We start from the raw sequence: 24,150 nt of genomic DNA on the forward strand, positions 1-24,150 counted from the left end.
CACCAGAGTAATGGGAAACGTGTTAGCACATAATTACCTGTGCACATTATAATTCATATGGTATCATATGACCACTTGGATTGTGAATACAATACATTCCCTTTTATGTTGATATGGTAAACAGTTGCTTATTTATACATCCAGCAGTAATGGAGCAACTTTTATTTTTTTATTTCTTGGTTCATTCCCCTTTCACATTGTTTTCACATTGTCATTTAATACATTGATATTGTAAAAGAAAAAAGGATTATAAGGATCCACTAAAGAAGCATTTTGACTGTTTAAATTATCTCCAGCCACCTTCCAAACTAACAGGAAGCGTGTAACACGTAGGACATTAAATGACAGGGACATTTGGGTTGATTATCACTCAATTAATATAAGTTATTACTCAATCAGACTCCAAAAATGATGAGTTTGTGTTATCTATTAAGCTATTAGACATATCAAAGAGTCACAAATGACGAATGATGGTTTTAATGTTTTTTTTCCTTTTCTTTTCAGTGAAGAAACATGATGTACATTGTGATATATTGCACAATAAATCCGTTTGAAGTATTTCCTTTTTATTTGTTTGTTTCAATTAACAGCTTCCTTAGACACAATATCCACCAGATTAATGAGCAACAAAGTTGAACGAATCATGATGAGCTCATTGTGCATCGTATGCGGAGGCAGCTTTGAGAGAAGTGCGTGTGGCCTTGCGTGAGCGTGTGGGGGAGGAAGGAAGGGAGAGAGAGGAGGGGGGTGAAGAGGCAGGTGAGGAGCCAGGAGAAACCGAGCGTCTTCTGGTGGGACTGCTGCTGGGGGATCCTCGGGGTGAAGAGTACGGTGAAAGGGCCTGGATCATACGGCCACTGCGCTCCTGAATGGCATGCTAAACAAGGACAGGGACAGAAGAACGTTTTAATGTGTGTTTTTGTACTCGCTTTTAATTAAACTTCAGTTATTCCCCACATTAGCCGGAGTGCCCTTTATCCATAAAGTATCCCCTTTCCTATGATTTTAAAGTGGATTTGCAATGGAGATGGAGACACCATCAGAAATACCACCTGTGTTGCCATATATTAAAGGAGAATTTGTGGTTTCATGGGGGTTATGTGCAGGAGTATTTTTTTCTCCATGCAATGACGACAATACTTGAAGGAAATATATCACTTCTATATAATTATCTATCAAAATAAAATGAATGTCCCCCTAAACAACAAACTTAATGTACTATTAATGTGGATTAATGTAAAAGTGAACGTGCCCAGGCCCCATCGGGTCCGAAAAGCTCCAGGAAGTTGCTGATGAATTCTCGCGACTTCTCTTCCCACTTGTGGATGAGGTCTTGGCTCTTCTCTTCCACTCTGTAGACAAAGTGTTTGGACTTTTCCTCCACCGTACGGACCGTCTCTTTCATCTTGTCCACCTGTTCCTGGAGCCGGTATTTCTTCTCCTGTCAAGACAAAGCAAGCGTCCATCAGTACATGTGTGAGTTCTTTCTGTATTGTTTGTTTCAAAAACATCAATATTCAGCTTTTCAATTCAATTTAATATAATTTCACTGACACTAATGTACCCAACATTCAGTTCTCGTGCTGTGTAGCCTCTTTGCAGGTTGCGTCTGGCATAGATGTCGTAGTCTCGGACAATACGAGTGATCAGATCAGATGTGGAGATGCCTTCTGTCCTCTCAGTGGCCACGAACATGCCTGACATTAAAACACAAGTCATTTAGTCAAGCGATATGAGAAAAAACACGACTAAAAACCATGACATGAACATTCCTGTCTTCACCTGCTTCCTTGATGTGCTTATAAACATCCTCTGATCCAGCAGAGGTGTAAGGGATGTCATCGTGGGCCACAAAGTCAATCTGTGAGTGCAACATGTGTTCAGATTGATTGAACACCAGATACTGTTGTGTTTGTTGTCACTGTATGACATTGTGAGAGGCTGAGTTGCCTGTGACTGCGTGACCTGTGACCTTGTGTTTCTTGAGGAACTCTGTGGACAGGGACCAGGGAGCGTCCCGCACCACCTCGTCTACGTAACGGCAGTGCCTCAGGGATTCGTAGCGTTCATCCTCGGTCATCACCGTGTAGCCCTTAAACTTGTGGGTGAGTTCGTCGCTGCAGACTAGAGGACACACAGACAGAGTCTTTAGACTGAGTATAAACCGGAAGTAAGGATTAATCTTGAATCACTCAACTGGAAGATTTAGATCATTCGCAGACCATTTTGTTCTGAGGTTAAGATTCATATACAGCTAATAAAGATCCATTTCATCTACACGCTGTTTAACTTTTCCGTGCATCAGAGGGTGTGACATCCATACTTTACCTCCTACTATCAGGAAGGTGTTTGGGAACACATTTTTGGCTTGCATCAGGGCTCGAGCATGCCCCGAATGGAAAAGATCAAAGATACCATCAGCATAGACTCTCACCGGACGATGAGCTACAAGATAAGAAATATGAAAACACGTCTTCAAATAACATGAGATTATGCAACCTATGTGCCATCATTTTTAGAGATTGACTGATGTGTTTACTGATTTTAATCTGTGGCTCTTTAGTCGAATGGCGTGACACATTCCTGGAGACAAAGATCATAATGAAACCAACCCTAATCAGTCAAATAACTGGCAGTAAAACAATATTATACTGAGGCTTGAATCATTTTTTACAGCTGATATCAACTGATAACAACATGCTGAAGCATCTACAGTCAGTTTTTTTCCCAGTTTTTTTCCCTTATTCATTGCGGACAGTAGCTGGCAATGACAGCAAAAACTATTGAGAAGTGTTACCTGGTGTGCCCCTTCGCGCTTGGGCAATGGTCAACTTTTCATGGGGGATCTCTGAGTCACAACCTGTAGACTTGGCAAAAGCAGCTGGCTCCCTCAGAGCCTAAATACACACAGAGAGAGAGAGAGAGAGAGAGAGAGAGAGAGAGAGAGAGAGAGAGAGATGATCAAATGCTGTATTTTTCCAATTCAACCATCTTCTACACAACTTATCCTGTTCTACTTATCTCATTGTGAATTAAGTGACAGAAAATGTACAATCTAGACAAGCTGCCATTATGTACACATATCCATATTCACAAAACAGTGCAGGGAAACTGTACACAGCAACATTGCTACTGCATGTAGAAACCAAGCACTTCAATATTAGCAGTGCTGTTTAGGTTTACTTCAATAAAACAAAGTATTATAACTTTGCAGGTTTCCCACCCGTAGATCTGTTTTTAAAAAGATATCATCAATGACAGATAAGCTTTGAGGATATCTTTCAGACATATGTGATTCATCACTCTGAAGTAACAAGCGTCTCCGTGGACTTTGTGTTGTGTGTAGATACATTCAGTATACTCAGCTTTCTTTATCTGTTGTGTTGTAAGGTACTTTGAACTCCGATTCTGCTCGAATGCTGTTAACCTATACAATTGTTGGTTGTACCTGCTTAAATGTAACTTTGAAATGATCACCATATTAACGATAATAATTGTAGCTCTCCATGATTTGTATATATTTGTCCCTTAGTCCCTCTATTTAGCCCTCATTTCCCATTTCACTCCTTCAAGTAAGAAGCAAACATTAATGCAGGTTTCCACAAACACAAATGTTAGATATTAATGTGCACATTATGCACTTAAATTCTATGAGTCACAATTGTTGATACATTTAAAGCAATGAAAACTGATTATATGAAATCATAATATATTACTTTAAGTTAAAGAATGACTTAATCTACCTTTTTTATATTTTTAAATCATACCAAACAAGTGCTTACATAATATAATAATCATGTATTGCTGCACTATATTGACGACATACACATGAGTCATGGCAACATCGTCCCACCCAGCTAATCAGTTAACTCTGCACTCACAGGCACAAGTCAAATAAAAACAGAGGAAAAGTTTACTACTGTAGTATTCAAAGCCTGTCACACAAAAACACAATACAAATCTGACTGATACACGCACTTGTACCGATGTTCCAATTCCATGTGTCTTCACCAAGTAATGTCCATTTAACACATCCAGAATCTTCTTTACAGGACTCTTAAGTTGTCATTTAATTATTATTTGAAGTGTATAAATAGACACGGAGGCCACATTAAATATTGACAGAACAGGACGTACCCTGTGAGGGCCTCCTCTTTGCCTCTGTGGGGCCTGCTGTTGCTGGACGTTGCTGCCTCGGCCTCGTCTCCTTCCAGCCATCCCGGATGTTCTGTTCCCACCTGTCGCTCCTCTCTGCCGGCCTAACTAGTGCACACAGGGGACTTCTAAGCATGTGCGTGTGTGTGTGTGTGTGTGTGTTTTTAAGTGTACTTCCCATCGGCCTGCCGACCCTGATGACGGGAGAACGTGGTGAGCAAAGTTCAAGCCACTCTGCTGAAGGTATTCAGAGAGGCAGATTGCACTTGACATCAATATTGAGCTTGGAAGGACTTCTCTTTCTTCATGGTGCAACGTGGGCTTGCAGCAATAGGATAGTGTGTTACACTATTAGTAAACCATAAACAGTCCAGCTAGAGGTGAATGTGAAGAATGCTCATGTTGTGAAACATTTCTCACATTTTACTTCCAGGCTGTGACACGTAGAGAATAGAGGCTGCTAATAATGTAACGTTTCGTGCAGAAGAATGCGAGATAAGACCAATGAATGTGAGTATGAGCCCAGAGGTTTCACATCGGCTGCCTTTGGGACCAAACACAGAGGGACGAAGCTGTCCCAAAATAAAGATTTAGTCAACGTCAACTGAGACCCAAGGACCAAGTGACACCATGAAACCTTACTTTTTTTTCTCTCAATTTGTTTGTAAAGTAAAAAAAGACAATACTATAAAACACATGACCTACACACATATACATTAACATTATCCACACATACATATAGAGATGCATTCATTTCAAGTAAACAAAAGATTGCGCAATCATTTGCACAATCTTTTGTTTAGGAGAGGTGGGAAGCTAAAATAAAGCTTAAACAAAAGCTTCTTCTAAAAACTCAAAGCAAGATAGACATTGAATAATGAGGCATGGAAATACTATTACAGCTTCCAAACCTCTGAAGTGTTCATGACAGGCCGTGGACAATAAAGTGTGTGCTAATTCATATGCAGTGGAATGTGGGAAAATCTTGGGGTTAAATTACGGAGTAGGATTTGTTGTGCAACATCAGGCAACTGTCAGTGGAGTTTCTACTGTCTCAAGGTGAGCAGAGCCTGAGTCTGACTGGTTATTTTGGGGTGAAATATTCTCCTCTGCAACAGTGACACAGTCTTGGAAATGCCCAAAATATGTTTCACTTTCCCTCTGACACAAGAAACAGAGACTGGCTTGTTTTTAAAGATCAAATGATCAAGAGAGACACAAGAAACTCTCATAACCGGTTTGAGCACACAGGAACCAGGAGTGACTTCCAAGGAATGTTTCAACTGTGAACATAATGACCCGTAGCAAGGGGTGTGGTTATCTTCGTGAGAGCATGCGGGACGGGAGTATTGCTTTGCTGTATCACCTCTCACTTCCTCAAGTGAACACTGCCCAAATATGTGGAGGTACAAACAGAGGATGACCCGTAATGTTCTGGACCTTTAACCAGACCAGGAAATATTATCTTACGGCAAAGGTAAGACTCTGATAAGAGTTACATTTTATGCTCTCTGGTTGTTGACAAATGTGCTCAGTTAAATCTAAGGAAGACACTTGAACACTCAGTAAACATGAGGTTTCTACTGCAGCAGAAGAAAGACCAGATTTCTGCAGATTTCAGTTGTCGTATGGCACTAACAATATACTCAATCATACCAGTGGAAGGAAAGTAGATGATCAACTAACCGCTTACCATTGCTTTAGTCCAGTGAGGTTTGCATTCAGAGCAAAAACAAAACAAAACTGCTGCCTGTGGTGAAAAATACAAAGTGTCAGAGAGCCACCTGAAGGGTTTGAACAGTATTCTCCCTGTGTTGTGGTGCCTGCTGTGGATTGTATGTTCTTATTACTACGGGCCAAATATTGTCTGACTGGTACTTTTGTACATTTTTATGGTCTGACTGATAACTCTGCCTGCAGATCATTTACACGTGCCGGTGTAAAGCATGTTCCTGTGGCAATATCTGACACTGCTCCTGCCGATAACTGTTCAACTATGCAAAGGTAAAGCCCAAAGCTAACAACTTTGAAATGTAAATATATGTGCACAAACACACACAAACACACAGCTATTGTCAATAAGTGTAAAGCAACTGTACTCCACAAGCAATATTTGAAGAACTAAAATGTCTTAGGCAAACCAACACATTTCAGCAAACAGTTGTTACTGTGGTTTGCAAAGACCAACGGCACTGTACAAACATAAACATGTCTCTCAGCTGACATACATGCGGCCATGCGACGGTGATTTACGTACATGGAAAACCACATTTATTGTGTAACAGTTGCTGAGAACAGCTGATAGCTTTTCTTAAACATGAAGCTACTCTTCCATCTCAGTAGAACTTTACATACTTGTTCATTTGAGTGCTGTTTTTTTTTTTGTCAATAATCAACTGGTTAAGAATGTTTTAAGCAAGACAAGAAACAATCGAGATAGTTCACATGCTGTAAAAATACAATAACAAATTAGACTTTATCTTGTTGTAAACACACTTCATCACTTAATTTGCTTAGCAGACTGTTAGCAGGAACAGAGATGGATGTTTCTGTTTTGAACGTCTATCGGTTGTTTTGTTCCGTTATTATGTAGTTTGATGCCTGATAGGTTATCAGCTTGTTTAATGCTACTGAATGAAGCAACACACATCACAGGCAACTTTCTATTGGTCCACAAACCCGAACAAGATGTATCACACATGTGTGAGTTCCACTGAGCTCGGGGTTGCTTCCCAGTTTAACTTGTTCATGACGTGTCCGTCTGGTGGGCGAAGCTTTGTTAGAATTCAGTTTCAACCTTGTGCCGCATTGAACACTCCCACACTGAGTCATATATGGGAATATGTCACTGATGATGCCAGGAACTTTGGATAAGTCAATAAAAATGTAAAAGGGTTTCAGGTCAAAATGGTCAATGTCTCTTGCAGGATATTCTGTTGTCATCCTCCCCTAACCAAATACACCTTTCTCTCTGCTGCTTCTGTTTTTCTCACCATCACTTCCAGCTCAGAGGTGTGAAGAATTTTCAGACCTAGATATCAGTCACGCGATCATTGGAACCAGCCTCAAGTCCAGGTTGTTGCTATACACCAGGGATAATGATAATGGCACCTGTGGCACACTGCTGTCCCACACCGACCTGTCCGCACATCCCCAGTTTAACTCGTCCAGACCGACCACCTTCATCATTCATGGGTATCGGCCTACTGGATCTCCACCGGCGTGGCTGCAGAAGTTCGAGGAGCTGCTGCTGGCCAGGGCAGACCTCAATGTCATAGTGGTGGACTGGAACCACGGAGCTGCTAATGTCAATTATTTCAAGACAGTGGAGAACACGTACAAGGCAGCCGACAACCTCACCGCGTTCATTGAAATGATGCAGGTATTTGACGTTCTCTGTGACCATCTGATGTGTTGTGTGTAACAAGACTAATGGCCGATCTTTTTCAGAGGCACGGCAGCTCTCTGAGCTCCATCCACATGATCGGAATCAGCCTTGGGGCTCATATATCAGGCTTCGTAGGCGCCAAACTGAATGGGTCGATTGGAAGAATTACAGGTAAGAGTGTACACTTTCAAAACTCACATTTTCCTCTCAGAACAATCTTTAAACAAACCCCTCAGATATAATATCATTGTCAAACAGCACAACAATGATAATGATAATAATTCAAACTTCAAATGTTTCCTTCAGACACAATGGCAACACAGGATATTCAAGATGCATTGTCTAAAGACATGTCCCGATATCTCATTGGAGTGACTTGTTAGGTGATCGTGTCTTACATTAAGATTTTGACGAGTAATTAGACAAGTATACTTTGTAAGATTTTGTGTTTTTTTGTAAGTTGACATCTACATCAGTAGAAGACATACTGCGCATATTGTCACCACAATTTAATTGGTTACACAAATGACTTATCAGGTAATACAAATTGTAGTTGTTGGCACTTGGCTGAGGTGCTTATCAAGAATATTTCATTATAATTGTGACACTCAAATGAACTTTAAATCTTAAATTGCTTACATAACAAGCAACTAAGAACACAGAGTGGCAAAGTCCTTGCTGACAAAGAGTTTGTCAGATGTTGGGAATGAAGGTTGAGTTGTTGAGTTGCAGCCACATATCATCGATCAGGTTTTTGGCCATCTGAGCAGGGGTCACCATGAAACACTCTACACAGATGAATCCACCAGAAATCCCTGTGGAGAGATTATCCTCTCAACAGTGTCTGCTGTGTCAGTGACCACAGATATCCCCGTCAGCACATCTGGAGTTCAGTCATAAAACACATAAACCATGACATGATGGTATCAAATTACTTCTGTGTGAAAAATAATAAAATGTGCTTCGAAAAGAGCAATACTTTGTTTGTCAGAAGTAAAGGGTCTTAAACTAAGTGATGTCTAAATCATTACATTAAGGTGAAATTCAGTCCGACCAAGCATGCTTGTTCTAGCTCCCATCAGCTAATGTTGGGTTTGAGAATAAACTTGAAAGCTCTGCTGAGATCTACTCATGTGATGTTTGCAGCTCTGGATCCAGCTGGGCCTCAGTTCACTGGCGCTCTTCCAGAGGACCGCCTGGACCCCACAGACGCCCAGTTTGTCGATGTCCTGCACACAGACATAGATTGTCAGTTAAACAAAAAAATACTCAAAAAAATATATATATATATGTTCACTCAGTTATTTGCAATCGTTTTGAATTTGTTATATAAGTTATTCCTATTAATCGTGTCATGACTAACGCAGCCCTGGGCTTCAGAGAACCTCTGGGTCACATTGATTTCTATGCTAATGGTGGAGCGGACCAACCCGGCTGCCCAAAGACCATCTTATCTGGTAAGGTCTGTAAAATAATGGTTGAAGTTGGATTTATTAACACACACACACACAGGGATTTGTATTATAAGAATTGGAACAAAGCTGTGTGGTAACAATTCTGACTTACCCCTGTGTAGGAGGAGCCTATTTTAAATGCGACCACCAGAGATCAGTGTTGCTCTACTTTGACTCTGTGGATGGGACGTGTACCAGCAGGACTTACCCCTGTGCCTCCTACAAGGAGTTCCTGGATGGTGACTGCTTGAGCTGTGACCTCTTTGGTGCTGCTGGATGTCCTGTCTTTGGTATAGATATAAACAATAAATAAATGCATCTTGAAGCATTCTAGATATTATGGTCTTTCTAACTGGGTGTTATCTGATGCAGCTGTTTCACTCAAATCCAGGGTACGATGTGACAAAGTGGAAAGATGTCCTGCTGTCGCTGGGCCAAACAAAAACCTTCTTCACCACAAATGCAGAATCTCCGTTCTGCAGTAAGTAACAGAACACTAATAATCATCTTCGTAATGCTTAAAAACGTCACTTCAGTGCATCCACATATAGTATTCATGTTTAAGAGATTCACATTAAGCTGCATATCAAATATGAAAATGGTGAAAGTTGCAAATGTTTGAGACTTCTATAAAAGCAGACCTGGTCAGAAGATTTAAAGAAAAAAGTCACACACACACACACACTCCTGTATGTACTACAGGTTTGATTTTCCTAATCATCTATCTATCCTTCACACTGGAAATGCTGCATTAGTTCAGACATAATCAAAATAAAATTGAACTTTGAACTGAAGTTTTAGTGGCATCTAGTGGTTTGTGGTAGGTTGAAACCAACTAAACTATGTTTTTTATTTTTAATAAATGCAAATTTGTCCCACATTAATGGCATTCAACTCTATTTGGAAAGCTGCACCTGCGACCACCTGTGGCTGCATGTTAATGAGTATAAAACAGAAACATAATTCCAATATCATCTGACAGTATATTTCATTCATGATGATTTGAGCCAAAAAAGGTCATAAATGGTCTGCGATCAGTTCTGAGAGCAAGTATATTTATATATATTACAGTAGTACATTATGCCTTTTTAAAGACATTTTTATATATATAAAATGTTTTTAAATGGATGTCTTATTTTTTTTTAATGACAGTGACAAACTACAAGGTGGAGGTGATGATATGGAATGAGGATTTACGTTTTGGATACATCACGGTTAAACTTCACGGTAACGGTAAAGAAGCAGTGGCAAACATTGACCAGTAAGTCTTCACTTTATTTATCCTGAATTCTGTAGCAAATAATCCCGCATGACTTCTCTTTGTCCTCCTGTTGCTGCTTTCTCTCAGTAATGTCTCGTCTTGTTGTTTTTACATCAGTAAAGCATCAGAGTTCAAGAAGTACACAGAGACCACGTTGTTGGCCCAGTTTGACAAAGACATTCCGTCGGTGAAAGAAGTGTCTCTCAAATTCTCCACTGGGAATGCATTGAAGCCCAAATATAAGCTCCGTGTCCTCCGAATCCGTCTCACACATCTGGAACGCGAGGAGAGGTATGCAACACGAGGTTTTTTTTTAATTGTGTATTCTTTCAGAAAAAGTGTCTTCACTATAGTAATGCTGACTCTGTCCTTTTATAGGCCTCTCTGTCGATACGACATCCTCCTGCAGCAGGACAAAGAGGTCACCTTCAGGCCAATTCCCTGTGAAGACTCCAACTTCTGAGACCAAACTCGACACCATGTGAAACATTTTAAACTTTGCCCGTGCTGGCAGAGATTCGCCCGACTGTTCAGTCCCTCCGGGATTGTAAAAGAAAACCACAAAGACTGTAAAGACAGCGTATCACGAAACTAACGCTGCTGCATTGTGATCTTTTCGGATCTAAAAATGAAATATGATATACTTTATTATGTACATGTGTTTTTAAGAGAAAATATGTTTTTTTTTTATTGAAAGAAAACTTTATTTATTTGCATTTCATTTGCAGGGTGACTTGGATTTTTCGAATTGAAAAATAAGTTCATCTCATAATGACTCATGATGACACGTTATCTCAGTAATGGAGGTTGAGACTTCAACAACTAAAGCGCTTATGCACTTGTGTTCTAGAGGACGTTTCCTCGATCACATATAACATCACTAGTTACTTATATTTATGTGTGTGTATGGATGCATCCTCAATCATGAATAAAATCTCAAGTCAATAACCGGAAACATTTTTAATGAATTCCCCATCCTCCTACATGCTGACGAGCTCGGTCAATACATTTTTTGTACGATCAAAAGGCAAATTTACATTTTTGAAAATGAAATGCACCTAAAGTAAGAAAGAAGCTTCATGTTTGTGCCTCCACATCACATTATTATAAACTAAAGATAGCTGATCAACTGCTGGCTCTCATTTTATATCCTCCTCTCTGTTTCACTGTCGAATGTTTTCCACACAGTTCCACACAGACAAATGATTGAAAACCAATTCAACATGTACGATACATATTCATGCCAACAGTCATGGGAAACAAAAAAAAAAACACATGTTTCCCTCACTACAGGATGCTGTAGATGTTGTAGTTATTAAGAGTCCATCTACAGAGATATACAAAACAATTTGAGGGTAAAACAGAGCAACGACCTGCTCATTTCCAGAGATAACGGTCAACAGATACTCTGCTCTGCTCCCACTGGGCCTCATCATTAAAACATTCAGCCCTTTTCAACGAGAAAAATGTTTTTCTAAAAAATACAATCAAAATGGAGTAACGAGTATTTTTCTGAAACTTAGAAAAACATAATTCATCAGATGAGTGTACAACAGGACCTTTAAAAGTGTTTTTGATAATGGAGACGTTCTCTACTCCACTCATTTAGACATGTGCTTCTTCATACGTTGAATCTCCATCTAAAACAAAGCAAAAATCAAACAATGAGTGCAGTGGCCAAAAGAATTGTCTAATAGTGTCACCTTAAAGGTGCCAACAGCTACACTGTTTTTATATATTATTCATGATAACAAAAAAAAAGAGCATAGAAGAACAAAACAACATTCTCTTGAATTCCTTTGTTTCTTCTTGCGGTACCTGCAAAGTCAAGCGAATCCTTTTCTCCTCATCGAGCTCATTCATCAGCAGTTTGATTTCTTTGCTGGAGCACAAGATTTAGTCAGATTAGTGCCAGAAGGCAGTGACGCAGAGAACCCAATGGGCTGAGGCAGGGCAGGTAAAAAAAAAAAAGACAGAGATTACATTTAAAAAAAGACATACTTGTGCTGAGTCTTCATCAGCTCAAACTGGTCCCTCAGGTCTCTCAGGTCTGTCTGCAGTTGTTCCAGGTTCGGTGGATTTCTGCTCGGCCGGGGGTCGGGGTTGAGGCCTGGAGGAGCCGCCTGATGTAGTACAGCAGAGAGAGCCTTTGGTGACAGGGGGGTGAAGGACTGCACGGGCACACTTTTGGGTGTTGCTGCCTGTGGATTAATAACCCAACATTACTGGCTGACAACGCAACATAAAACCTGAAATATTAAATTGTATTTCAAAGTGCGTAAAAGCCTCAACTTTTTCTTTCACACTAACAGGCAGGGCAGACCCATTGGGACGTGTCTCCTGAGAGTTCTCTTGAGGTGTTGAAGAATCCGGCTCTTCACTCTGGTTTTCTGTTCTCTCCTCCATCATGAGTGTTACCTGTAAGTTAAGTCTAGTTTGAGACTTCTGATAAGTAAAAGACATTTAAAGGGTACTTCGCCCAATGTAAGTATGTAAAAAAACAAGTTTCAATCGAAGTATATTTTAGCAGATACAGCTCATGTTTATTTAACTAAAGTACTTTGTAACCCTGTTTTGAGTAAGGAGTTACAGTTACAGTATCCTTCACTGCTGTGTGTATGAGGCAGCTCAGAAAAGTTAAATTTATCTCAAGGACAGATGGGACACAAACACACCAGACCACACACTTCCAGACAGTGAGCTAAGCTATGATAGTAGTGTTTATCTGGATAATCTAACAATTCTATTATTAAAAGGTGTATACTTCCCAGAGTCTGAAGCTCTGACTGTAACCTCTCGTCTGCAGCATGAGCTGCCTGCTCATTGAGCTTCTCCGCGAGCAACACAACTGAATTAAACTCTTCAGGGTCTTTAAGAGAAACGGAGAATGAATGTTAAAGCACACCTTCCAAGAAGCCAGAACGTATTTAAATCACTGTGGAGAATATAACGGCCATTTTCACAGCAGTAAACCTACATCTTTGTGATTCCAAGGCCCGCATTAACATGCAGCATTCAAGCATGGTAGTGTTTCAAAGTATGGTGCAACAGATAGTTGTAACATGAATAGTTGCGAGGCTTACCAGGAATGAGGGCTGAGCTATAGCTGCCCATCGTGACAGAGGGGAATACAAGTGTAGAGAGTGAAAGAGAGAAAAACCTGCAGAGTCTTTAAGTCTACATCTACAAATAAAAAGATTGGAGCGAGTCAGAGGAGCAGAAATACCACACACGCTTAGTCTCACATCATGCTACGACTTTAAAGAAATGGAAATCAACTAGAAAAATAACTGTCAATACAAATATTACATGTGCTCTTCAGTTCGTACATTATCCTCTGTAATAAGTGCTGGAAGCCACATGAGGGTGGTACACTAGAGGCAGCTGTTTCTCTCATGCCACAGCAGAGAAAACAAATGTGCAACACATGCTGGGACCAATGCAAAGAAAAAGAGCAGTCACAGATTATATACCGTACAATCTTTAGTTAACAAATAACCCGATTATTGTCAGTTACAGTCAAGGATCTGGGGCACACACTCACCTTGTTTGGCCGGCGACACCGGTGAGATACAGCAGCATCTGTGGTAACGCGACACCGTCCATTGTAACCCACTGTGGTCAGCAGGGTATGTTGTGATGAGGAGTGGTAGCCTGCCGTCAGGGCTAAGTTTAGCTCCACTCTGCTCCCAAATATCACTGGGGCAGAGCAGATAGGGCGTCACAGGCTGAAGGGCGAGGGGAGTGTGTAAAGGGACGAACCAGAGCACAGTTACACAAGCAGTGACGTTTAAATCGGGAACAGACAGAAAGCAGAAAGGGTGATGATTTGCATTTATTGTGAAGTCAGTTTTGAAAGGCTTTCCTCATCTCTTCCTAAAGAGCACTAAGAGGAACACTCCACTGTTTTTATGCATGAAACGATTAAATGATTGTCAATTATTAAACACCAACTATTTTGACAGTCGGTTAAATATTTTGAGTTTTCAAATTTTCTGATTCCAGCTTCCTAAATGTGAATGTTTCTTTACTGTATGACAGTAAGGTTTAATTGCATTGCAGGACTTAATTTTAGGCTTTGGAAAACACCAGACGGACATTTTTTTTTTTTACCATTCTCATTTAATTTACCAAACTAATCGAGAAAATACTCGTTAGTTGCAGTCCTTAAGTCCAGTTTACTCGTCTATGTTTAGTGTCTTCTGTGGATCTGGAAGGAGATTGCAATGTTGTTTTTTAAATGACCCGCATGTCATCGGGGTTATCTTAGCTTAGACTCAAGATTTGATAGAAAGTCAGTTAGAAAAATTGCACTACGAGAAATGCAGGATGCAGAGAGCTACAAACTAAAAGTTGGGATCTCTCTGCTTCAATTTTGACCATTCGTGTTCAGGTCTGATTCTCTTAAAGTTAGGGAATAAAGCTGTCCAATCAATTATTTCCAAAAATCAATTGCCATAGTTGAGATTTTACTGCTCGGATAAGGTTTAGAAACCTTTATCACAGCTTTGATTCTTAAAAACAGTATTATTTATTCTCCCGTTTGTCAAAATCTACAAGTGAAAAAGAAAATAAAAAGACAATCTCAAAAAGAGCGTGTTAAATTTGGTTTTATTTCAAGTAACAATAAACTGAACATGTGATTATACAAGTTTTACAAGTAGTAGCTAAGTGTCATTCGACTGCCGAGTCTAATCAACAACCATCAATCAAACAGGACATCTCATGTGATTAGTCTTTACAAACAGTGACATTCTAAAGTAAACGTTTCTTGGACTTCACAGACCTGAAATCGAATCCTGCTGGTAGAAAAAAAAAAGAAAAAAAAGCTAAAACTATCTCATTAAAAGGAAGACTGCCAAGACCACAGGCGGCACTCCTAAATAATTATACACAAGAACAAAGAGAGCAGAACAATAGAACGCAATGGCATACGTTACTAACACCCGAAAACAAAAATACTGCGATACCGTAAAGTAAGCGATAACACTTCCACAATATACAGGCGGGTGGGGATTTTAATGAGAAAGGTTTGTGCAGTCCACCCAGCAGAGAAGAGATAGATGACGAAGATGTATCCTGTCTGCAGACTGTGGGAAGAAGAAGAAGAATCAAATTATAGATCGCTTTGTTGTGATAAATCCAGAATAAAGGACAACAGACCTACTTATGGTCTGAATGTGGACGACTATCCACCGTTCACAGTAAACTGCCTCACGTGATGGGAACTCACCAGAGGTCATCACCAGAGGTCATCACCAGCGCTGCTGGTTGGGCCCTCGGTTGTATGGCACTCGCTGCTGACGCTGCACTCTCATGCTGCGGTATTTGGACATGATGCAGTGACTCTTTCTGAACACTGGCCTCTGATTTGGGAAGGGACGCGTCACTAAGCTCTCCTTATAAAAAAAACAAACAGGAAATTTAAATATTAGTCATCTAGGAAGCAGAGTCCATAAGCCGTTTCACATTTCCAGAAAGGAACGGAGTGATCTCTGAGGAGGGCCTGTGTACCATGAGAGGTCTTCTAATATTTCCAGACAGTTCAGGGCCCGTCCTCCTGGGACCACCGGGGAACCGTGGTCTCTGTAAAACAAAATGATACAGTATGTAATTAGCGCTCAACTCACTTCCGTTCTTTCAGTCATTTGCAAAAGTGTGACATAGCCCTCATTTACTGCCGTTACTCTTTGTGAACAGAGAGGCACAAGCTTCTGCACAGACGAATGCAACAGTTGTTTCACCTGCATGGGTCCTTGTCCTGGTCTCCTGAAGGGCCTCCCGGGTCTGTAGCTGTCCTGCATCGTATTAAATGGCCTGCGAAGACGTAACGGGAACATCAGAAACAGGACACAGGTTGCATAAAGCTTACATTTCACCCACTGGAAACGCTGCACTTCTTAACAAATTAGAAACGTGATTCAAACACGGAGACAAAACTGACTGTATGAAATGTACCTGAACACCCTCTTGTCCATGTAGCCCTGTCTGCGGTCTTCAGGCGACGATCTGGAATCGTTCGTCTTTGAGAGTCGGCTGTTCGGTGTGGCCTCTTGATCTGAACTGCGGTCTACAAGAAAAAAAATACACTTAATCAACAGACATTTTTTTCATTATGTGTTTATACTATCGTTTCTTGTTTTGCACCAATCATCAAATGAATCATTCCTTCTATGTGCAAACAAACATGGCAATAAACAGTTTCTGATTGTAAACCTGTATCTAAACCTACAGAATAAAAGGAATGTATATGGAAAGGAAAGTGATATGGATCACGATATCAAAACAACGTGTACCACAAACACTGACCTCTGAACACGAGAACAGAAACAACTCACCGTTCTTTGGGCTGCGATCCTTCGTCGGCGAGTCGTCCTTAGAGGAGATCGGCCCGGGAGGCCAGTGGGACAAAACAACGAGGTCACGTTTCTCTATGGGAGAAGAAGGCCTGAGGAGAGATTAGTGAGGGACGCGTTAACGACATCAGCATTCCCGTTACCGGTATCACATGACGCCTATGTCAGCGTGTGTACATCTTAAAATGTTGGCCTGGATACATTAACATCAAAACACTCAAAAGTTATCGCAGAGGTTTAAAAACATAAAATCAGCTCAATTCTTAGAAGCAGTTTAAACCAGTAATGAACAGCACTGTTTTGCAGGCAGAGAAATTATCATAAAGCCACGCATCACATGGGTACTTACAAAAACCATGGAATGTCCATGCTTCTTTACTCCTATTTTTGTACCCTGAATCAATCTGAGCCCTCTTCATTTACTCAGTGATCGTTAGAGCGGGCTTTTAGATATCGGTCTACATCACCATATCTTCTATCCTCCCTCTCTCAGAAGCACGGGAGGACAATGCTCTGTTTTCACGGTCGGACCGACACTTGGTTTTTCTGAACTTTGTCATCGGGTCGCTCCTAGTTCCTTTGTCATCCAAAAGGGTTTCACGTGATTTTTGGAGTCTTGAAGTAGCTCCGAAGTGAATTGCTGTACATTTCCAGGCGGGTGCTCGTGTCGGATCGACAGCTTCTTTGTTGTAGTTGTGCAGCGGTTTTAAGAGATGATCCGGTGTTTGTCTGACCACAGGCTTCGTAGTGCCCACAAGTGAGACTTCTAGTCCTTAATATCTCCTATTCATCCTACGTTTGGGGGGCATGATTTAGGAAACAGCGGGGATTTAATAAAGGTGACCATCTGATTGGTTCTGTTGTAAAATCACAGTCAAGGAGCCGGCGCTGTCCTCTTCATGTTACAGCGGCATTAAGAGCAGAGAATTGACTGAGAACATCTTTTGTCCATCATCAATGTCTTCGCAGGTTTGGGTGAGAGACTCTGGCTGCATTAGCGTTGTAAAGCGGCCACTGAATACTCTGACTTCAGCCTGATGATGTGCACCTCTGAACATTACATTTAGGTCAGATTAGGTCAATGCATTAAGAACCCGGCAGCACCAAACTGGTCTTGCGTCCGTCCACGTCGTATCAGTTTGGGATTCTTTCATCTCGTTCTCGTCTACTTTAAACCCGTTCTCTCGGGTCTGTCTTGTCATCTTTTAAGAGCTTGATGTTGTCTTCTGTTGTTCTCTTCCACTTCATGAGATCTTCTTTCAGCCATTTAAACGTGTCACATCAAGGCCTGTTTCACTGCAGGCGTTGCTGATATTATTACAATAGGAGGCGGCCAAATAACTGCTTTATGGTCGCAGGTTTGACTCGGCTTGGGCCCGGTGCATTTCATCAAAATTCTCCAGTCCTGACACGGTTGTCTGAATGTGTCCATGAAGTTCTCACGACTGCAAAGAAGCAAAAACGCTCCAGTACCTTGACGCACAGTATGAATTCGTAGTTAAGCTCCTCTTCGTTCTGCCGAAGGGAATTTTGGACGTACAGAAGGATTCAAACGTCAGGTGGTAAAGAACTGTGTCTTAATTCTTTTTTTTGTCGCACAAAAATGTGGCATTACTCACGAGTCTAGGATGCATGTGTGCACGTTTGATGAATGTGTGAGGATAACAATCCTGAATCTGGTGATTAATGTTCTGTATTAATCAAAAAAGATCAATTGTTTGCCGACGTATTTGTCCTGGCTTTAGAATGTTTGTTTGTTTAAGTCCATTACAAAATGATGTTTAATTTTTGGTAACTTGATGTGTATAGACAATGGTTATGGATCACTTAATTTCTTCAGTGCACGTTGTCATCTAACTCTGATGGTGGCTAGTTATGTCCTTGTTGGTGTTTGGCTTTTTGTCGTCTTCTTTGTCATCAACAATCACGTCATCCATCTTGATATTGTAATTAATAAGTTCCACGATCAAACGCGCCATTTGACTTGTAACTTTGCGGCCTTGTCTTTTAGTTAGTGCAGTTAGTTATGCGGCTCTTTCTCCGTGGTCCATGATTGGCTGACATGTTGCCAATGGTTTTAAAGGGACAGCGCGGCAATTTCGCCGTAAGCGGTTTAAGCGGAGTCCTTTTCGTGTCCTCTTTTTCCACACAGACTGTTTTACACTACGCGTTGTACCTTCAGCTTCAATGTGTTCTCTAACGAGGAGGAAGGAGTCTTCACAACATACTGAAGAGCACTTCTTTCAAGCTTAATGCCGACAATCCTTCAACAGCACAGATCAACCATTTCTCCACACTCGCCATCGAGGGTATTAAACATTTGTCGGGTTTTAAACACGTTGGCTTTATCGCCCTCTCTCTCTTCAGCCCGCTTCTGAGGAAGATATTTTGTAACATCGGGCAGCGCGCAGACAGGGAGGCATTTGAAAACCTTTTTGCAGTTTCTCATCAACTGAATCAGTGTTGCACATATCATCCCGATATCTCCATTCTCCACAGCTGGCACCCCCTTCACATAGAGACATTCTTTCTTGACTTCCTAATCATCATCATCAAGCCCCTGCGAACAGTGCTAGAAGGAAAATACCGTACCTGTGTGTGTTCAGAGACCGACGAGACTCCACCTGTTCTTTGCCTGAATCAGAGTCTCTTGAGGACTTGCTGGCATTGCTTTCTTCTCGGGGGGGCGACTGCTGTGGTTTGCCTCTCCTCGGCTCCACTTTTTTCAGGGGACCTGCATTTGCCTGGAAGCGTCTCTTCCGGACGGCAAGAACAGAGCCTTCATTTTCCCGCGAGGCGGGGTCGTCCAGGCGGGGCCTGGGTCTCACGGACGTTGGTATTCTGAGCCTCATGAGGGACTCTGCTTGGACTTGTCTGTCCTTAACGGGGTAACTTCTATCCCTAAGAGACAAAGGTTTACCACCGAACGGCCTGGGAATACCGAGCAGCTGAGGCCTCTCTCTTCGCGGTCGTTTCTGATTGCCGTGCTCCAGTGCCGGGTCTGGCGAGGGCATGCTGATGTCCGATATCCTCCTCTTGCGGGGTCCCGCCACTTGCCTCTCCTGAGGGTTCCTGTGGTAGGAGGATGATGGCGACGGACCCCCTTTCCACGAGGGGGCTCTGAAGGGGGGCAGGTGAGGGACATCCTGTGCCCTCTCTCTACTGTGGGATCTGCTGCCCTGCCTCTCCACCGGACCACGCTGCCGCCTGGAGTCTTGCTCAGATGACCACCTGCACATCCATCAAACAATAGAGAAATCATTACAACGATAGATCCATTGCCATGTTTAGTGGGAGGCGGAACTTTAAAAACGTTTATCTTAATGCAGCCCCTTCATAATGCCATGACAGAATGAAACAGGTAGGAGAAGTACATTTTCAAAGAGCATTTACGATGCAACACTCCTCTCAATGGCAGGTGAAACCACATTTACATCTGACCCCCATTAATCCCATCTAATAACTACGAGTTGGGGTAGAGTAGAGGTAATCATTATGACCCCCAGTGACTGGGAGGACTGGGCCCGCTTCAGGCCTCCTCTTTTAAGAATTTTACCCAGCTGGGGTTGCTGCTTCACTCCTGTACCTCTCTGGACATGAGCCTCTGCCATGCATCTCTCTGGGGTTCCTCTGTGAACCAGAGGGCCCGTGTTCTCCATTGTGTGGATGAGAGAACGCTCCGGCCTCGTTCCAGCGCTTCATGCCGTGACCTGAGTGCTCATAGGGCCTTTCTCTGGGATTGTAATTCCCACGAGGGTCTCGACTCCGCTGCTCCTGATGCTGAAAACCTGGCTGCCTTTTGGAGCCCCTGAAAGACCCCCGGTAGGCCGGTGCCGAGCCGGGCCTCCTGTCAGCTGGGTGGTTGCGAAAATGTCTCGGGGAGGGCGACCTGTTACCGGAGGGGTGGCCGTGGAAAGGTGGGCCCCTTTGACTCTGGGATCCTTGTGCAGGGCTGCGAGAGGATGAGTGGTGCTGGACATGAGGGGAGCGATTCTGCCTGACTGGAGAAGTCCTCCTCTGGCTGTGGTGGGGTTCCATTTTGGGAGGGTACGATTGAAAGGAATCCTGATTCTGGGACCTCCAGTGATTGAAACGTGGCTCCCTTTGTTCTCCCATCAGGGGGGCTCTTTTGACTACAGGGGGACGTCCTCTACCTCTGGAATCTCTCCAGTGAAAAGGGGCCTTTGCTGGGTAGCCCTGGACATCTCTTCGATTTTTGGAGTGAGGGTTGAAATTCCCGTCATTGGGTCCAATGCCGTGACCGTCTCCGTAAGGTCTGATAGGACACACGAAAAACAAACACTTTTAGTTCACGCCACATTGTATAAAGATTTACCAATCATGAACATAACACCAAAGGGACATTACCTGGGCTTCAAACGAGGTGGTCCAAAATGTGGTCGAACCATCTTTGGAAGTGAGTGAATAATCTATGAAGAAAACAGAAAACATATTGAGTCTTGGCAGCCTTAAGGAAAAACGTTAGATTCCTAAAAACCACAATCTTTGAGCCGTGCTGACTCCATCGCCTGAAGCTAAGTCAGTTATGTAGGCGTTAGTTTATTTTACTCACCATCTATCTCTCTTTATCTCATTCAGAATTTAGACACGCTGGGTCGTCAGTAAAAGTTACTATAATATAATGAATATTAAGTACGTGCGGTTTAAAATTGATGGTATGAAACGAGCAAAACTGCATACTATTCAAATGTTTAAATGCTATTTTAGAACTTATCACTATGTATATAACTTTGCATTAAATTCAACTTTTTATATTATACAATGTAGTGTGTATTAATAGTATTCCAGCTGCATTAATAGCTGAACAAATAGTTCAAAGTGCATTTTCCTTCAACCGTTTTAAAATGTCTAAAGACAACCCACAGCAATGTGTAATCTATCAGGAGACAAAAGTCCACTCACTGAACTAACCTAATCAGTACACTGATAAACAGGCGACTCATTGCAACAGACTCCTAAATACTATTTGACAATATGTAAACGAGACGATGTAACTACAGAGGGCCTGAAATCCACAGTAGAGAGAACTAAATAAAAAAATACACTGAAACATATTGCTACATGCTCATAGTTGTGTCCTCGATACTAAAATGTAAATAAGACTGACCCGCCGTTTACTCTAGATCGTTATCAGACGCAAGATCTCAGTGGACAACGTTTGAACGTAAACAAAAGATGAAAAATGAAAGTAAGCGCAGTAACCAAAATGGACGTAACGGTAGCTTCGAGTTGGTTTAGCTTGTATGTGTCGCTATGGCCGCAGTGGGTTCAGTTTCAGTCCCTGATCTCTAAATCCTGGTGAGGGATCTGGGCAAGCTCGTGCTTCCATTTTTGGTGCTAGCTAACTTACTGACCACTAGCTAGCTCAGAAACTAACACGACACCGCCACTGTGTTCTTCACGTGGGTGAAGAGCAAGCCCTTGGTTGCAGTAGTGGGTATAACGGTAACGTTAGTAAAGTAACGTTAGCTCAATCTGTCGGTCTTGTTAAGATTTAGCGACTAAAAAATAAACGCAGGTCGAGCTAACCAGCTAGCTAGCTAGCCTGTGTGTTCCGCTAATTAGCTCGCAAACTCTACTGAGCTCTACATCAAGTCGCGAGACACTCGAACATCTGAGCGACAAGTTGGACAACATTAATCCCCAAACGTTACTTTCTCTATCACTTCGTGTAATTTGTATCCTTTTGTTCACTACTTACCAAAAGACAAATCGTCGACTCGATGAAAGCTACGTGCGACTGCAAAGCAGTTGAGCTGCTATTTGGAGTGGCAGCTGAGCTACCTCGCCCTTCATCAACACAGCGTTCACGCGTGTCAGCCAGACTGGAGCGCCACCTACCGGCTCGGAGTGCGTAAAGCACGGTCTACACACTTCCACGAAGGTTTTTAGCCTTCAGATATTGAGTTTCTGTTGGGTGTTGAGGATGTATCTTATTATATTGTATCTACCCCATTTATATCAGCATGGGTAGACTGTAGTTTAGACACATCTCTTATTGAAACAACACCTCCTTTACAACCGTTGAACAAAAACTTCATGAGGCTATACTGCAGGATTAATTCAGGGCTGTTGTATCAGACAGCTTTGGTTTTAGCTTGTTGTATTTAAGGACAACAACAATACATCTGTAGGTGTGATTTCTTCCATCTCTTCACTTCATGTCTGTGTGCCCGATGCCATTAACTTCTCCCCTTTTTAATTGCTTAATAACACAAACACACATTAACACACAAACAAAAACACAGACTTCCCAATTTCACGTTTTATTGTTTCGTATAACATTGTTATGACCATGCTAACCATGCACAAAGTCTACAGTAATTACATCATTTAAAGAGTTAAGCTGACTGTGAAAGACTGTTCTGAAATATGGGCGTGAGCAAACATGAATACTTTTTGAAGTGGTTGTATATACTGTATCATTTATTTATACTTGTTTGCTTTTCTTTCAAATTAGTCCCCTTTTAAAAAAAAAAAAGCATAACTTAAGTCAATGTGAAACAGCAGTGTTTGAATATGAAAATTAACAGCCAATCCTCCCTTTCAAATATTGTATGCAACATACATATAACACTACTTCATTTAAGAAGATTAAATCGCCTGTTTTTCCAGATGTTGTATTTGTCTGAGGAAGACAAATCTAAATGCCCCTTTATAATGACATAATAATGTGTATATACGCTATTGGTATAATTGTTTTCTGCAGCATGGCACAGGTGAAGCGTTTCCAACCAGGGATCAAGTATTACAGGTCGCACACAACAATCCCAGTAGCTTAAACAGAAAAGATGCGCATTCAGAAGACAGTAAAATGGTTTGCACAAAAAAAAAACAGTAACTAATCGGTCCCTCATAAGGCATCTCTACTGTAATCACATGTAGACACAGAAAATGAAAAAGGATCAGTCATTTTATGAATCTCAAGAAGTTAAAGGAGCCGGCTGGATAATTCCTACACAGGACCACACAGATGATGGAGGGAGAAAAAACTTGAACCGCATCTTTATAGCTACAGGACACACTTACAAGTTGATTGTTCGGCAAACATTCCTGCCACAGTGCACTTCAGTCTTACACATCAACCGCCAGATATCTATTGATTGGAATCTATGTACTGTATGTCTAATAGATTAATGCATCCATTAGCGCTGTGCCTTGAAAACCCTTTACATAGCAAGGCTCACCAACAGAAAACCTTTTAAATGACATGAAGCTGCTCAGCTGTCACTATTTTCATCGCTGGAAATCCATGGAATCACAGAAGGTAAATAAGCTTTTATGAATGCAATTACTGTACATTCACAATAGAGTCCAAGTGTTCACTCTAGTCTGCAGCAAACATGTAATATAGGTATGTGCCATCATTTGTGTTGATGCCTGATTTTCTCAATGTTCGAATATTCAAGTCGACACACTTTGGAATCCTCCTCCTCACTTACGTGCAGTTAGAAAAGTCCCAGTTAAAGATTAAAAAAAGGATAAATCATCTCATAACAATCCCACGGTCAGACC

The 24,150-nt window shown here is 41.6% G+C and overlaps 4 protein-coding genes across 8 annotated transcripts; 1 reads left to right on the forward strand and 3 right to left on the reverse strand.

The window, feature by feature from the left end:
• Window positions 1–185: 185 nt before the first annotated feature.
• LOC306704690 (choline-phosphate cytidylyltransferase B-like) lies at window positions 186–4,284 on the reverse strand. Its single transcript, XM_079171163.1, has 8 exons — window positions 4,138–4,284; window positions 2,798–2,897; window positions 2,329–2,445; window positions 1,973–2,124; window positions 1,783–1,861; window positions 1,555–1,697; window positions 1,253–1,441; window positions 186–877 (listed from the first exon to the last, which is right to left on the reverse strand). Exons 1-8 carry the CDS (start codon window positions 4,216–4,218, stop codon window positions 653–655), a joined length of 1,086 nt encoding a protein of 361 aa, XP_079027289.1. The 5' UTR covers window positions 4,219–4,284; the 3' UTR covers window positions 186–652.
• A 1,232-nt stretch (window positions 4,285–5,516) lies between these two features.
• lipia (lipase, member Ia) lies at window positions 5,517–11,154 on the forward strand. The gene is made up of 11 exons (XM_079172359.1): window positions 5,517–5,632; window positions 6,076–6,159; window positions 7,161–7,537; window positions 7,606–7,714; window positions 8,690–8,791; window positions 8,911–9,000; window positions 9,120–9,287; window positions 9,389–9,478; window positions 10,150–10,258; window positions 10,376–10,549; window positions 10,637–11,154. The coding sequence occupies exons 2-11, from the start codon at window positions 6,102–6,104 to the stop codon at window positions 10,719–10,721; spliced, it is 1,362 nt and encodes a 453-aa protein (XP_079028485.1). The 5' UTR covers window positions 5,517–5,632; window positions 6,076–6,101; the 3' UTR covers window positions 10,722–11,154.
• Window positions 11,155–11,348: 194 nt separating this feature from the next.
• On the reverse strand, window positions 11,349–13,916 carry LOC306705038 (uncharacterized protein). 5 transcript variants are annotated; one of them, XM_079171683.1, is made up of 7 exons: window positions 13,803–13,870; window positions 13,342–13,441; window positions 13,026–13,127; window positions 12,569–12,675; window positions 12,260–12,459; window positions 12,077–12,140; window positions 11,349–11,898 (listed from the first exon to the last, which is right to left on the reverse strand). In XM_079171683.1, the coding sequence occupies exons 2-7, from the start codon at window positions 13,370–13,372 to the stop codon at window positions 11,860–11,862; spliced, it is 543 nt and encodes a 180-aa protein (XP_079027809.1). In that variant the 5' UTR covers window positions 13,373–13,441; window positions 13,803–13,870; the 3' UTR covers window positions 11,349–11,859. The 5 variants fall into 5 exon arrangements, with proteins under 5 accessions (XP_079027809.1, XP_079027808.1, XP_079027812.1 ...); XM_079171682.1 differs by having other exon boundaries at window positions 12,551–12,675; XM_079171686.1 differs by having other exon boundaries at window positions 12,569–13,127; window positions 13,342–13,364; window positions 13,803–13,828.
• A 936-nt stretch (window positions 13,917–14,852) lies between these two features.
• Window positions 14,853–22,390, reverse strand: LOC306704884 (uncharacterized protein). Its single transcript, XM_079171472.1, has 10 exons — window positions 22,337–22,390; window positions 20,983–21,044; window positions 20,201–20,890; window positions 19,207–19,845; window positions 16,597–16,706; window positions 16,217–16,328; window positions 16,003–16,075; window positions 15,773–15,844; window positions 15,492–15,657; window positions 14,853–15,348 (listed from the first exon to the last, which is right to left on the reverse strand). The coding sequence occupies exons 2-9, from the start codon at window positions 21,021–21,023 to the stop codon at window positions 15,514–15,516; spliced, it is 1,881 nt and encodes a 626-aa protein (XP_079027598.1). The 5' UTR covers window positions 21,024–21,044; window positions 22,337–22,390; the 3' UTR covers window positions 14,853–15,348; window positions 15,492–15,513.
• Window positions 22,391–24,150: the final 1,760 nt, after the last annotated feature.

The sequence above is a fragment of the Pholis gunnellus genome (genome assembly GCF_910591455.1).
Source record: "Pholis gunnellus genome assembly, chromosome: 13".
In the NCBI taxonomy this organism is placed as follows: domain Eukaryota; kingdom Metazoa; phylum Chordata; class Actinopteri; order Perciformes; family Pholidae; genus Pholis; species Pholis gunnellus.

What these genes read in the sequence shown, in the direction of transcription:
- LOC306705038 (XM_079171682.1), bottom strand. Translation starts at nt 13,372, where the DNA reads ATGGGCAGCTATAGCTCAGCCCTCATTCCTG. An exon ending in TAGCTCAGCCCTCATTCCTG is followed by an intron (nt 13,128 to 13,341) that starts GTAAGCCTCGCA and finishes TTTCTCTTAAAG; the next exon opens with ACCCTGAAGAGTTTAATTCA. An exon ending in CTGTTAGTGTGAAAGAAAAA is followed by an intron (nt 12,460 to 12,550) that starts GTTGAGGCTTTT and finishes ATTAATCCACAG; the next exon opens with GCAGCAACACCCAAAAGTGT.
- LOC306704884 (XM_079171472.1), bottom strand. Translation starts at nt 21,023, where the DNA reads ATGGTTCGACCACATTTTGGACCACCTCGTTTGAAGCCCAG. An exon ending in CGGTCTCTGAACACACACAG is followed by an intron (nt 16,707 to 19,206) that starts GTACGGTATTTT and finishes ATCTCTCCTCAG; the next exon opens with GCCTTCTTCTCCCATAGAGA. An exon ending in ATATTAGAAGACCTCTCATG is followed by an intron (nt 15,658 to 15,772) that starts GTACACAGGCCC and finishes TTTTTTTATAAG; the next exon opens with GAGAGCTTAGTGACGCGTCC.
- lipia (XM_079172359.1), top strand. Translation starts at nt 6,102, where the DNA reads ATGTTCCTGTGGCAATATCTGACACTGCTCCTGCCGATAACTGTTCAA. An exon ending in TGCTGGATGTCCTGTCTTTG is followed by an intron (nt 9,288 to 9,388) that starts GTATAGATATAA and finishes ACTCAAATCCAG; the next exon opens with GGTACGATGTGACAAAGTGG. An exon ending in CATCTGGAACGCGAGGAGAG is followed by an intron (nt 10,550 to 10,636) that starts GTATGCAACACG and finishes GTCCTTTTATAG; the next exon opens with GCCTCTCTGTCGATACGACA.
- LOC306704690 (XM_079171163.1), bottom strand. Translation starts at nt 4,218, where the DNA reads ATGGCTGGAAGGAGACGAGGCCGAGGCAGCAACGTCCAGCAACAGCAG. An exon ending in CACCTTCCTGATAGTAGGAG is followed by an intron (nt 2,125 to 2,328) that starts GTAAAGTATGGA and finishes TGTGTCCTCTAG; the next exon opens with TCTGCAGCGACGAACTCACC. An exon ending in TCGGACCCGATGGGGCCTGG is followed by an intron (nt 878 to 1,252) that starts GCACGTTCACTT and finishes GTCCTTGTTTAG; the next exon opens with CATGCCATTCAGGAGCGCAG.